The sequence below is a fragment of the Sebastes fasciatus genome, chromosome 8 (assembly GCF_043250625.1).
Source record: "Sebastes fasciatus isolate fSebFas1 chromosome 8, fSebFas1.pri, whole genome shotgun sequence".
Lineage (NCBI taxonomy): Eukaryota > Metazoa > Chordata > Actinopteri > Perciformes > Sebastidae > Sebastes > Sebastes fasciatus.
Genome location: NC_133802.1, coordinates 24242456 through 24256633, shown reverse-complemented (window position 1 = coordinate 24256633; position 14178 = coordinate 24242456). Strand labels below are relative to the sequence as shown.

Here is a 14178-nt window from a genome sequence, read left to right as displayed (position 1 = left end):
TGCCGTATTGGATATTTTGGCGAAAAAAACCAATTACATAGATCGTCAGTGAATATTTTTCTGGTACGTTCAGTATCAACACTTTTGCAACTTGACATTTCCTCATTATGTTAATAGAAAACGTAGTCTGGGCGTTTACTTCAAAACATATTTACTATTGCAAATTAGTAGTAGTCACATTTGCACCAGAGGTCATTCATGAAGCTATGAAATAACATAATAATATCACTAATATGTATGTTTCACTATTCTATTGGAAATCATACTGTAAACATGGGTTGTAAATATCATTAAGCACATTATATTACACATTTATTCATTGTTCTTTTTTCCTCAAGTGTGTGTTATGTACAGTCCACCTGGCCTATACACTTCAAACCAAGTTACAGGTGGTGTGGATTGCATTACGGTTTGTATTTTCTTGGCTATCCGAGCATCAAAATGTTCACTGCCTGCTAGAGCCCCGGAGATGTTTGTCAAGACTGCAATAGAAAATGTTTTAACTTATATAAGAGATTGTCACCCACTTAGGAGAACATCAGTGAAATGTGTCCTGGCCAGAGCTCTGAGTCTTTACAAGAGACAAAACAGAATTACTTTACATTCTCATACAGTGTTTTTATGTCACTTACTAATCTACAGATGCACCAGTAAATGTTGAGCTTACAGTGTAGTTAAGATACTCACAATCTTCAGGTTCCAGTCCAGTCCATACTAAATACATTACTGAATAAGGCCATGGAAGCCACTGTTCCTAGTGGTACGTTGTTATCATCAGTCCATGTAGCGAGAAAAAAAAAGGGAAACCCAGCTAACACCCCCAGCTGGCAGGGAGGCTGGATAAACATGAGCTTTAAGTGCATCTTGTCTTTCTCCCCCATGAGTAGCTGTCGTCCTGCAGCCGCGAATCTCCTGCACGCATGCAGCTTCTAAAAGGTTAAAACCTCCTTTTCCCTCCAGCTGCTTGTTCCTTATCCCCGTCCATCTCCACAGTAATGGATCAGAGTTGCTGGATCCACAGAGGGACTCAGCTCTAGTGGAGAAGAGTTAACGGATTACAAAACCCTTCAATCAGCAAACACACCTCAACGCTGCTAAAAATCTCTCCCATAGTGCCACTTGCTCTACCACTGGTTGTGCGATTTAAGACCCTGAAGAAGAGATGAGCGTTCAAAGCTGTGCTTGCTGTAATATTTACATTATTACATTCATATTCTTCAGCCACTGTTAAAACATACACACAGTACTACCGTAGTAAAATGAACCTGCTCTATTCAACGTATAAACTTTCATTCTACGGCAAGTTATGACATATGATAATCTGATACCACAATAACTTATATTGCACATTTTGTAATGTTCACAACAACTGTTTGTTTGACCATAATGAACAACAGTTAAAGCTTAATGTCTTCAGTCTGTTACTAAGATAGAGAGTCACTGTCAAAAAGTCTTTCATTATTGCAAATTAATAGACACTAGGGCTGGGTATCGTTTTAAAAAAATACAATAGCAGTACCAATACCAGTACCCTTAAGGTGATACAGATAACAAGAGCACTTCATTCGATACCCGTCTGTGTGAATGGAAGATATGTGTGTTTGTCCCACTGGCTAGCTAATCGCCACCGCTCTGCAGCGCGGTTACCGTTGATAGCGTCACCCCGACCCATGGTGGTGGGATGGCATTGTCGTGAAAATGTAACTCCCAACCTCCAGTTCCCCCTCAGGTTTACAGTGTTAGCTCTGTCAGCCATTGTTAGCACTTTTCACGCTGTTAGCCCCGTTAGCTGCAAGCCACCGGCTCAGATATCTCCATGTTGGGAGCCGTGTGGAGGCAATCCCGGCTGTATGGGTTGATGATAGTGGGCCAATCACACGTCGCATGAAATCGAAGAAAGCTTGCGTTGATTGGCTGCGATCAAATAGTCATTTTTTCTCTCGATCTGGGTATAAAAAGGATTAAAAGCAGGTATGATTTTGACTGGAGAAGATGGTACTGCGTTATTTCAGTCGATACCTAAAAAGGTAACAAGTATCGATACCCAGCCCTAATAGATACCCTTTTATTCTGTTTTTTTTTCTCTGTCCGTCCTTTCAGTGAGTCCACTCCTCCTGAGTAAAGGTACTGTATATGATCTTCCAGTATTTTGGATTTATGATCCGAGTCACCTCACAGCATCGTAGCGCTTCGTGCTCCTCGTTAGACTACATTCAAATGAGGAGAGTACCAATGCTCGAGCACTGATCATTACTTTTCCAGCCAGCCATCAGCTCCGTTCCTCGGCTTAGACTGTGTTCTGCTCCAGTAAGGGCGGATGTTCTTTAGGTTGTTGGGGCGGTTCGGTCCTCTGATCCTGCTGCTCCTGCTGCTCAGGTGGAGGCGGCTGCTGTTCTGGTGGTGATGGTGGGTCTGATTTTAGGATTTCCTTCTGAGGGGGCTGTGGTGGTGGCGTCACCTGCTGTGGCTCTGGATTGGGCATCTCTTTCCTGTCGCTGGGCTGAATCTCCAGAGCTGGTGTGTCTTTGCAGCATAAGTATTGCTGCCAGATTTTCCTGAAGGCCGAGCGGAACTTCTTAATGCGGAAAGCGTAGATAATTGGGTTGACGGCAGAGTTGCCGTGGGTGAGCAGGATGGCGATGTAGAGGAGGACTATGGGCTTATCGCACTCTGGGCAGAAGAGTGTGATGCAGTTGATGATGTGGAGGGGGAGCCAGCTGACCGCGAAGAGAAAAAGAACCAGCGCCAGCGATTTAGCCAGATTCAGCTCCTTGTCATAGTACTTGTTGGGGTCCGCGTGACTGGTGGTGAACTTCTTATTGTTAAGCTGCTTGTGGATCACGTAGAAGATCTCCGCGTAGATGACCAGCATGACCAGCAGCGGCGGCAGCACCCAGCCGAAGAAGTTGAAATAGACCATGTAGTCCATGCTGATGACGTTTTCAAACTGGCAGGTGATGATGAGGTCAGAGTCGATGGAGCCGTTCTGCTGGAGGCGCTTCAGGTTGTTCCAGCCTAGCATGGGGGTGAGCCCCACGATGAAGGCCACCGTCCAACATATCACCACCGCCACCCCCGCCCGCCGAGGGGTCACCACCCGCTTGTACCTGTAAACAACACAGTATCGTGTCAGCGCTTTCTCCCACAGCGCTGGAGCAGGACATGCATGCTTTCTTATTCACTTCATTTTTCATTTTGTCAGCGCCCTTGGGCTGACAAAAAGGTGTGATTCACAAGAAAGAGTTATTCAAACCATAAGCCCCTGGACACATGTTACACACATTTCCTTGGAGAACATATTTACACTTGAACCGGACAATGTCTGCAAACCCTTATCAGTAAACCTTGCCCTTTGCAGCACTGCTGCTTCCTGCTTCTTTTGTTCAGGGCAAAACTGAAGTAGTTCTCACAATAGGCTCAATATTATCTACTAATTTATTACAATGGTGCAAGCTGCAGGACTTGGCATCCTACAACAGGCTTTAACACGTTTGGCTTTTTCATTGTTTTTAGTGTTTTATGGATAAGAAGCAGGAGGTATACAAGAAGGAGCAGAGGCTGTAAAGTCTTATCCCTGCTGTCCTATGAACAAGAAACGACACAGAGAGACTCAGACTTGCCTGGAGGCAGGGAAACAGTTATCTGATCCGGCTCATGTTAGAAAGTGTGTAGAGCAGCGATCGCTCCCTTTCGGATTACTAATGGTTGATATTTACGACGTCTGTTCTAGTAATTGCAAGGGAGATATTAGCATTACAATAACCTGACCTTTGCTGAAGTGGAGCCTGAAGCCAAACAAAATCCTGCAATTGAGCTCGTTGCCATGTCTCGGATTAGTATCGATCAGGGATGCATGTGCTAAATCGGGTTTGTGTGTCTGAAGCATGGCAAGGAGGAGATCATTATTCACACGCTGAGCCTGGGAGCCGGTCTGCTCAGAAGTGATCAGATAATAATCTAACAGCAGGAAGTGTGGGGGGTAAAAAAGAGAAAATACTCCCTCGTAATAGAAGTTGTGGGAAGGGAGTGGTGGCAGCGACTCCCTCGTGAGAGGTTTTCTGATTTAAATAACACAAGGATTATATATATATAGGATGTAAAAGTTGTCGCAGACACCATTAAGCTTGGATGGTTTTACGAGACTAAGTAGTGAAAAGCTAAAATTCCTGATAAACTGCTATCGTAACCCTGGAAGACTTAGACAGGAAATTAAAATTCAAGGCTATCACAGACAATAACTTCCCCCTCTTCTACTATAAGCTTATCTTTTGAGCCTTTCAGCGCCACCACTCAGTCTTTTCTTTGCAAGATTAAAATAAAAAACATGGTGGCATCAATTACAAAGAGGGATATTGGACATGTTGACCTTTTGGTGCCCTCCAGAAACACTTTTCCTGAATCCACCCCCCAACCTCTAAATGTGCTAATTCTGTCACTGTGCTACTCTTCCACACATACAACATCTGGAGGACAGAGGGACTAATTAAAGCTGTTGGTGTATCAGATAAGCTCTGGTTAGCTGTCATGTCTACTACTGGTGAGTCACATATATATATGCATATATACAGGGACTGGCAGGATTGAGGCATCCTGTGAAGTGAAACAAGAATTAACTAGAAAAGCAATTTCTGAAGAAACTGCGTTGTGAATGCTGGATGATGAAGAGCTGACGCTACACTGTAATGCTGGCTTAAATGTTGTGAGAAGAAGATGAAGAAGTAGGAATAGTTGGAAAAGTGGGAATGGGTTTAATTTGTATAAATATCATTGAAAAGTTGAATATTACCAATAGTGTATAAAAGATGTGGAATATTTGAAGGTTTTTGAAAAGCTGACACTAAACTGCGTTGATGGCTTTAATCTGTATGAAGAAGGAGACAGAATCAAAAGATTATGAATCAGTAAATAAAAGTTATAATTGCATGAAAAGCAGCTGAAGCCTTATAAATAGTTAGTTCTGAGATCCCTGTTTAGAAAGTTACCTCCTTGGGCTTTTATTTTGAAAAAATAGGTGAATCCATAGTTTCCCGTTCTAAGATGTGGAACATTTTACAGTTTTAATGGAGTTTCTATAGGTGAAAGTATTAATGAGCAGTGAAGAGTTGAAAATGCTTGAAAATGTTTAAATTCTGAACATTTCTTCCATTCATTTCAATGGAGAATTGTTGATGAATTATGGTTAATAATTCTGAAAATATGAAAGTTATGAATGAGAAAAGCAACAGCCATCGATTCCTAATTGAGCTGCACGTTTTGATGTTTGAATGGAGTTTCTATGTTGAAAAATGTGGAACGAGTAGTGTTGCAAAAAAAAGTGGTCTGATGAAAAATTTAAATAAACTCAGTAGAATAACATATGCTGCTGCTGCTGCTGCTGCTGCTGCTGCTGCTGCTGCTGCTGCTGCTGCTGCTGCTGCTGCTGCTGTGTGTGCATGTTGACCTTTTTGTGCCCTCCAGAAACACTTTTCCTGAATCCACCCTCCACCTCTAAATGTGCTGTCACTGTCCTACATATCTATTAACATCTGGAAGGACAGAGGGACTAATTAAAGCTGTTGGTTGATCAGATAAGCTCTGGTTAGCTGTCATGTCTACTGAGTCATATCTATATATGCATATACAGGGACTGGCAGGATGGAGGCATCCTGTGAAGTGAAACAAGAATTAATGAGCTGCTGCTGCTGCTGCTGCTCCTGTGTGTGTGTGAGAGGAACTAAACCATCAACACCATCGTTATCACACTGTAAACAATTGCTGTTAATTTACAGCAGGATTTCAACAGTATTAACCTGTTATTGCTAAAAACAGTGCTTTACTGTTAATACAAAAGAAAACCTGTTAAATTACGCTCATAGGCCGTTTTTAACTGAACTATAATGCATTCTTAAAAAACAGCACTTTACTGCTGATCAACTGTCTAAAGTCTCATCAGTAACAGTTTCATGCAGTATTTTTTTAATTCTGGGACCTGATCTGCACATATGAGGCTTGTACATTGTACATGATTGTAAAATCAGTGAATTAGCTTTATTGTTCTTCACTCACATGTTGTTATGGTTTGCATTCTGTGCTTGTAGCCAGCTATAGACACAGTCTATTATAGCCTTTTTCCTTACAAGTGCCTTTAATTGTATTTAGTGTGACTATTCCTATGTCTGTAACCGGCTAAGTCTATTAATCTAGGCAACATATTATGTTTATTAAAATGTATGTAAAAAATACAACCTAAATAGTGCATTATCAGTAAGATAATGTAAAAGCAAGGTGAAAAACAGCTATATAATGTATATTTAAACAGTAAATTAACTTTAAAATACTGTGAAATTAATAAAAAAACAACTGTATTTTTCATTAACAGTACAAAGCTGTAAATTTCAGCAACAGTATAATAATGTTAATTTTACAGTAACATAAAGGCAACCCTGCTGCCAGTTCTTTACTGTTATTTTACTGGGAAATTCTTGCAGGATGGAGGCATCCTGTGAAGTGAAACAAGAATGAATGAGCTGCTGCTGCTGCATGTGTGTGTATGAGAGGAAATAACCCATCAACACCATCAGTATCACCATGTGCTGTCATCTTATTCCCACGTGGCCCACAGACAGTGAGAATAACCCTGAAACCTTCATTACCTGGTTGGGATCTTGACCCTTAGGTAGCGGTCAATCGCGATGGCCAGCAGAGCCAGGATTGAACTTTGCGTCAGCACCAGCACGGTGCACGCCACCAGCAGGCAGCTGTAGAAGTGAGTTTGGAGTCCGATGCTGATGGTGATGGCTAAAGGGATGACGAGGGCTCCCACTGCAATATCCGCCAGAGCCAGGGAGACGATGAAACAAAACGTGTTGTCTCGTAAAGACTTGTTAATCTTCACCGCCCAGACCACCATCACGTTACCGATCACAGAGGCGAGAGCGATCACCACCTCCATCAGGATGTAGAGAGTCTGCGTGGAGAGAAGTGATCCGGGCATCCTTGCTGATGATGATATTTGTCCTTTGATAAGAAGCAGTGTAGCAGAAGCCCCAAACAGAGCTGTCCTTGATTGCTTTTACAGGATTTTCCAAAGGAGCTGTGCGTCCATCACATTTTCCACGGTGGTTACCAAGTTACAAGATACAATAAATACAGTTATTTTGATTTTTGTCCTTTGATAAGCTTGATTTTCAGTGATGCAGAAGCTCCAAACAGAGCAGTCCTTAATTGCTTTTACAGTATTTTCCAAATGAGCTGTGCATCCATCACATTCTCCATGGTTACCAAGTTGCAAGATATAATAAATCCAGTTATTATGATGGGAAGAAGCGCGTTAACCAGCAGCATATGTGAGCATGAGGGTTTTTCTTTTGGAGCATGCAGGTGTAGTGGTCCGATGGCTGCATGTGCGTCGCTCCTCTTGGCTGGATACACCTGCTCCTCCTGGTCCTGATGAGAGAAGCATCCTTCTTCTTCAAGTGCGCTCAGACTCATCCAAGAGGGAGCTCCATCTTCATCGTCATCGTTCCACGCTTCTTTAATTTAACAAAGCAGGTTTTAACAAGGCAAATACAAAAAAAGCTGATGTGTTGTTGGATGAAAGCGCGCACAGTTTGCAGCTCCTGCGCCAGGCGGTGTGCTCCTCTTCCTCTCCTTCCTCTCTCCTCCTCCTCCTCACTGTGCTTTCAGTCAGTCAGAGCAACAACAGCAGACGCAGTTGCCGAATATAGCTGCGTAATTTTCTCGCCTTCTTTTTTTTTCTTGTTCCATTCAGATGTGTTGTCCTTGTTTCTGTGAGATCTATAATCTTGATTTCACTCCTTTGTGTCCCCATGCAGAGATCAATACGCTGCAGCCTTCAGCGGGACCGTCCTGAGGGAGGTGTGAAGCTGCAGAGGTGATTTCAACTCACTCTCATTTTCTTTATTACGCCTTCCCCCCCTACGCCCTTTCAAATGCTAATGGACCTTTGCTCGATAGCCTATTGTTCTAATAAAGAGGCGAGGCAGGGAACTGCCACAGCGGACACACACTTACACAGATAAAGCTATTGGAAACGGCAGGAGATCGTACACTGTAAACAATTGCTGTTAATTTACTGCAGGATTTCAACAGTATTAACCTGTTATTGCTAAAAACAGTGCTTTACTGTTAATACAAAAGAAAACCTGTTACATTTTTTAACTGAACTATAATGCATTCTTTAAAAACAGCACTTTACTGCTGATCAACTGTCTAAAGTATCATCAGTTACAGTTTCATGCAGTATTTTTTTAATTCTGGGACCTGATCTGCACATGTGAGGCTTGTACATTGTACATGATTGTAAAATCAGTGAATTAGCTCTGTTCTTCACTCACATGTTGTTATGGTTTGCATTCTGTGCTTGTAGCCAGCTATAGACACACATTTTGGTAAAAGTGTCAACAAGTCTATTATAGCCTTTTTCCTAACAAGTGCCTTTAATTGTATTTAGTGTGACTATTCCTATGTCTGTAACCTGCTAAGTCTATTCATCTAGGCAAAAAATAATGTTTATTAAAATGTATGTAAAAAATACAACCTAAATAGTGCATTATCAGTAAGATGATGTAAAAGAAAGGAGAAAAACAGCCATTTAATGATTCTTTAATCAGTAAATTAACTGTAAAATACTGTGAAATTAATAAAAAAAACTGTATTTTTCATTAACAGTACAAAGCTGTAAATTTCAGCGAAAGTATAATAATGTTAATTTTACAGTAACATAAAGGCAACCCTGCTGCCAGTTCTTTACTGTTATTAACAGTGTATATATATAAGTGAAAAGCACTGAGTAATCAGTGGCACAATTATGGAAGCACACAGTATGAGTCCCACTGTTTTCCTCATTTGCAAACATACACTTCATTTACTTCAAAACACCTCAGAGAAACATAAATCTGAACTACAAATAGATATTCAGGTCATTCTAAATATATTCATGTGCTTCAGACTTCAAAGAGCTCTGCTGTGAGCCGGAGGCCCAGCCCTATCCTCCAAACTAATGAGAAAAATCTATAACAACAACACTGGAGACCTTATGACTGATTTAGATCTATCGATCAGCCTTAAAATGGATATTTCCTGCGTCTGACTGACCATTCGGGGCTGGAGCAGTGACACAATAACCCGTCCTGTCGCTTTCAGAGAGAAACACACAATGATGAGCAGTCAAGCATATAGCGAACATACAGGAGGGAAGTACAGCACTGACATCTTGTGCTCCCTCGCTGTGGGTCAAAGGTTAAACATCAGGCAGCTGCGTGAGCTCTCCGACCGTGGCATGAGCTCTATTTTCACATCTCAGCAGGAATGACTGTGTAGCTTACTCACTTATGTAGCCTAATATGGAAGAAGGCAGGATGGAAGTCCTGGATTTCAGCTGGCATGATTCAGAGTGAAACAAAAACAACTAGAATTACCGTCTCTGCCAGCCAGTCAAGTTGCAATTTACATCCATATCTGTCCAAATGGTCATCACTTCATCATTTTACCCTGTTAAACATTTCAGTGAAATTGTCATAATGAGCATATACATTGTTGAGCTATGGCCAAAGATGTGTTTTATGAGGTCACAGTGACCAAATTTGAAGAAATTCACTCTCAAGGCGTTCCCAAGATATTACAAGAATGGGACAGACGTGAGGTCACAGTGACCTTTGACCACCAAAATCTAATCAGTTCATTCTTGAGTCCAAGTGGACGTTTGTGCCAAATTTGAAGAAATTCCGTCCAGGTGTTCCTGAGATATCACGTTCACGAGACTGGTCTGGCCATGGCTGATGCTGGTGCGGAGGCTTAAAAATGTAATACTGTGGTCAACGTTCACACCGGGAGAGTGTGTGATGGCAACAGGAGCGCCGCTGAAGACAGTTTCCATCTGTGACCGGCGTCACGGTCGGAGACATCAGCGTGAGGTCAGCCAGTATACACTGAGGAAGGAAGCAGCCATATGGTCCGCTTTGGCATCAGACACACTGGTGACATTTTAGTGATTACCACCACGCTTATGCTCATGAGAAATCAATCTTTATAGAGCAAATCGTGCACACTGACACACGTGGGCCGATATGACTGACAGGGCAGCAGTTTCTCCCACTTTTTCAGTCAGGACTGTTATCAGGCCATTAAATAGGTGTTATCGGTCACTATAAGCACCATAGATGTGGGTCAATAGGGGCCTACTACACCCAATATAAGGTTTTATCATCTATTGACATGTTAGATCACAGAAAGTATAAAAGACAACAATGACAGTGACCTATTGAGGCTGTAGTAATTACAGTATGACAGGAGCAGAAGTGGAAGTCAGACGCTGTAGTGTAGACAGAATGAAACCATAAGAAGTGGACGCAGTCAGCGTGACGTCACACATTGGTTTGTGGACTGCCGTTTTGTAGCTTTGAGTTCTGCATTTCTGCCCTCGCCATCTTGGCTTTTTGCAAACAGAAGTGACACAAGAGGGTGGAGCTAAGTACAACTGAATGCTGAATGAGACATTTTCAAGCGACCAAAAAGGTTATAATTAACTTTCATGAACCGAAAACACACTGTGAAAGGGTTAAAGTTGTAAGATGAAAACACGGACAACTCCAAGACCAGACAACACCGTGGTAGCGTCAGTCACAAAGTAGAAACTAGAATGGCACACGGAGAGCGCATACCTCCGCCAAGGTGCCTGACTTTAAAAACAGGTGTGTTTCCGTGTAACGTATCGGCGGATGCCTCTCTCATTCAGCAGCCTTGTTATGTCTGTATAGCGTTACACTACGTTGTCTCTCATCCTGTCATCTAACGCTTTTTTCTTTCTCACCGCGGACGGCCAGCAGCTCCCACCCATGTCCACTAACCTCCACTAACATGGAGGGGGCAGGATTTATGACCTATACTGCAGTCAGCCACTAGGGGGCAATTGAGATGTTTTGGCTTCACTTTTTGAGGAGCTGTTAAGTCGTCCATCTTTATATACAGTCTATGATCCATCTAAACAATACATCCATCCATCAATCCAGCCATCCTTTCAATCCATCCACTCTTTCAAACAAGCCATCCATCCATCCATATATCCAGACATGCTGTCCATCTTTATATACAGTCTATACTACAGTAATGACCCACATCTATGGTGCTCATAGCGACCAATAATGCCTATTTAATGGCCTAATAACAGCCCAATCGTGTGACAAATTCCCCTGTTATAGTCAAGCCTTAACTGAGAGTTGTTCAAAAATGTAAGTTTAAATATGCTTTAGCAATATGTGCAGTGTTACGTCATGCCAAAAAAGCCATTTGAATTCAATTGAATAGCAAAGGGATGCAGAAAGTGGCATACATCATTTCAGGCTGTTTTTCTCATTGTGTTGATCCTTTTAGCAGCTTAGAGACTCAGAGCAAGGAACACATTCATGCTCAACACGGCCAACACCGACCTCATAAGGCTGTTAGAGCTTGTTCACACTAGTCAGTGTTTTCACTGAGGACATGACTGCGACCCGACGACGTGTGAAGTCTGAAACGTTCCCTGTATCTCACACAGACTCCCTAAAATAGCAAGACTTTTCCTCAAGGCCATTCAGGGATGAATTTGAATGAACACCCCTGAAGTACTTCTAACAATTCTGCCACGTCCGCAGAGTCAGGAAATGAGGAAATGCTTCAGTAAACGTTTGTCAGATTTTGCCACTTGAGGATGTGTGACCAGTGAAGTGCAGCTTCAGTTTTATAAGATTCTACAGTTCGGTGCTCTTTTCCTGAATCAAAGATATCTCAGCGGTTACAAATGTCTACAGTTCAAACGTGGCCTTCACTCGGCTCCAGAGTTTTTTGACTGCTGAAAGGGAAGCTGTTCAGTCGTGAGCTCGACTGCTTTTAACAAAAACCTCTTCATTAAACACAGATCATCCTGATAGATGACAGAAAGGTCCACTAATGGGCACAGGCACAGTGTGACGCCCTCAAAAGCTTGTAAAGCGCATCAACCTTTTTGTTCTGACACAGCATAATTTATATGAACACTTCAACTGCCTGGATGAAGAATCAAGCACTGAGCCACGTCCAGATTAAAATGAGAAAAGATCACATAGCATTTCCTCCCAAGTATCTTTTCTGCTGAACTGGGTTCAAAAACAATATTGCTCACTCATTTAAAAGAAAAAAAGAAGCCCCTGCGATGAACTGCAGTGGTGTTCCCAGCGGGCCGCTGACCCAGACGGCAACAACATTATTAAAACTGACAAAAAGACTTGGGACCTCGGCCTATTAGCCAGGACTCCTTCCAGGAAAACTGTTTAGCCATTTCAAACAAGGCTGGGGCCATCGAGGAATACAATTGCGGTGTTATTACAAGGGACACTGCAGGAAAAACAATACAAGATGGATAGCCTCGGCTTGGTCGCTCAGAAGACCTTCGGAGAATATCTCAGATAGGAGCCAATATGGGAACACTTAAGCATGTATCCTCTGGATGATGGAACACGCACAAGAACAGCCTCTTAAGTATTATAGCCGCCGGGAATGGATGTGGCCCATTTACATGGAAATTCTCCAGAAAGTGGTGCATCACAGAGAAAAAAGGAAAAACAAGATATGTACGTAGTAATCTCTTCCATGAAAGCTATTTGTTTCCCCAAGAAATTAACTCAGCTCGTTTCCTCTACAATTAATATACATATCATCAAATCAAAGTTGATGTTGTTGTTTGAGGCCAGTAAACAGCTGAACACAACACAGAGTGAGAGCGTCTATCTAAGAGCTGCTAGAAGTGTTGAAATATTTAAACGTAAACTTAAAACCTACCTATTCAGCCAGGCATTTGATTAAGAATTGTTATTAATTTATTCACTTATTTTATAGTATTTACGATGTAAAATGTTATTCTATTTTATTGTTATTTTATTAATCACTTATTTTATTGTATTTAATTTGTATAATTTGATTCTATTTTATTGTTATTTTTTTATTAATTTAGATTTTACTTCACAGTGTTTTACTACTATTACTGTTATTATAGCTTTTAATTCTATTTTCATTTTATTGTCTCACATGCATTGGTCTCAAATAATCTAATTGTTAAATTGTTGAATTGTTTTGTCTTTTCTGATGTTTTGTCTTATTCTCGGCTTGTCAGTCATCTGTGAAGCACTTAGAGCTGCACTAACCTGTAAGGAAATTGCTATACAAATAAAGTTTGATTGATTGATTGATTGACAAGGCAGAATTGATTGCATCAGGAATAGTGCATTTCATTAAACAGGTGGCTTTATGGATAGAAATACTGCACATGTGATTGCATGACAAATGCATTTTTCATTATTACATTTTACATTATTCATATGACCTAGATTTTGGGTTGCATTTCATAAACATACAGCTAGCCGGATTCCTGACTGTTGAGTCTCAGTATAGTACATGAAAAGAACTTTGCCACACTTGGATTTTCATCTTTACTCAGAGAAAACAACCTGTGGACATAGCAGTTTTGGTGTAAGAGCTCCTCTCAGAGCTGCCAGCTGGCGGACCAACATCATTCCGCCTGCTCGTCACCCCCCAGTGTGTCCGTGAAATTAACCACCACACACTTGAAGCTTGAGCCGACAGGGTGAAAATGAAAAATGTCAACAGCTCATCCGGCAGCTCGCTGTCTGGGATCACACAAATAGCCCTCCTTGATCAAACCTGGGATATTTTGATGTACGAGTCTTTCAATTTGGCCTGCTGATGAGGTTTTGTCAAATACATAATACTTTACTGGCAGCAGGGCCGGAGCCAGAAATACGGGGGTCATGAGCCCTCTAAGAAATACTACCAAACTGTGCATCAAATACAAGGAGATGATTGATTTTTTAAATCACCATTCAATTATACTTTTCGCAAATGTTAAATTCTAGCGGAAAAATACTAAATCCCCTTATTTTATTTCAATTTAGCTTTATTTTTTCAAATCAAAATAAGCCATACAAATTGTGGAAATTCTGTCGTTCAGTCGTTAAAACCCCCCAAATCCTCAGAAACAATAATGAGGAGTTATCAAATTAAAGGCGTGGTTCAACAATTTAGGAAATGCACTTTTTTGCTTACTTGCTTTGCATCTCTTGTCGTTTTTACACTATTGATTTTGTACCAATTAAACAAACAAGCAGCCAGAAAATTACGTTCCCATACAACAAAATTGCATTGTGAATT

The 14178-nt window shown here is 41.4% G+C and overlaps 1 protein-coding gene across 1 annotated transcript; it reads right to left on the bottom strand.

The window, feature by feature from the left end:
• Window positions 1-68: 68 nt before the first annotated feature.
• On the bottom strand, window positions 69-7842 carry adora1b (adenosine A1 receptor b). The gene is made up of 2 exons (XM_074644540.1): window positions 6633-7842; window positions 69-3107 (listed from the first exon to the last, which is right to left on the bottom strand). Exons 1-2 carry the CDS (start codon window positions 6971-6973, stop codon window positions 2288-2290), a joined length of 1161 nt encoding a protein of 386 aa, XP_074500641.1. The 5' UTR covers window positions 6974-7842; the 3' UTR covers window positions 69-2287.
• Window positions 7843-14178: the final 6336 nt, after the last annotated feature.

Bases quoted from the DNA above. Each gene is read 5' to 3' on its own strand.
- adora1b (XM_074644540.1), bottom strand. From the start codon at position 6,973: ATGCCCGGATCACTTCTCTCCACGCAGACTCTCTACATCCTGATGGAG. The intron at 3,108-6,632 runs GTAATGAAGGTT...TGTTGTTTACAG, and splicing joins AGGGTCAAGATCCCAACCAG to GTACAAGCGGGTGGTGACCC.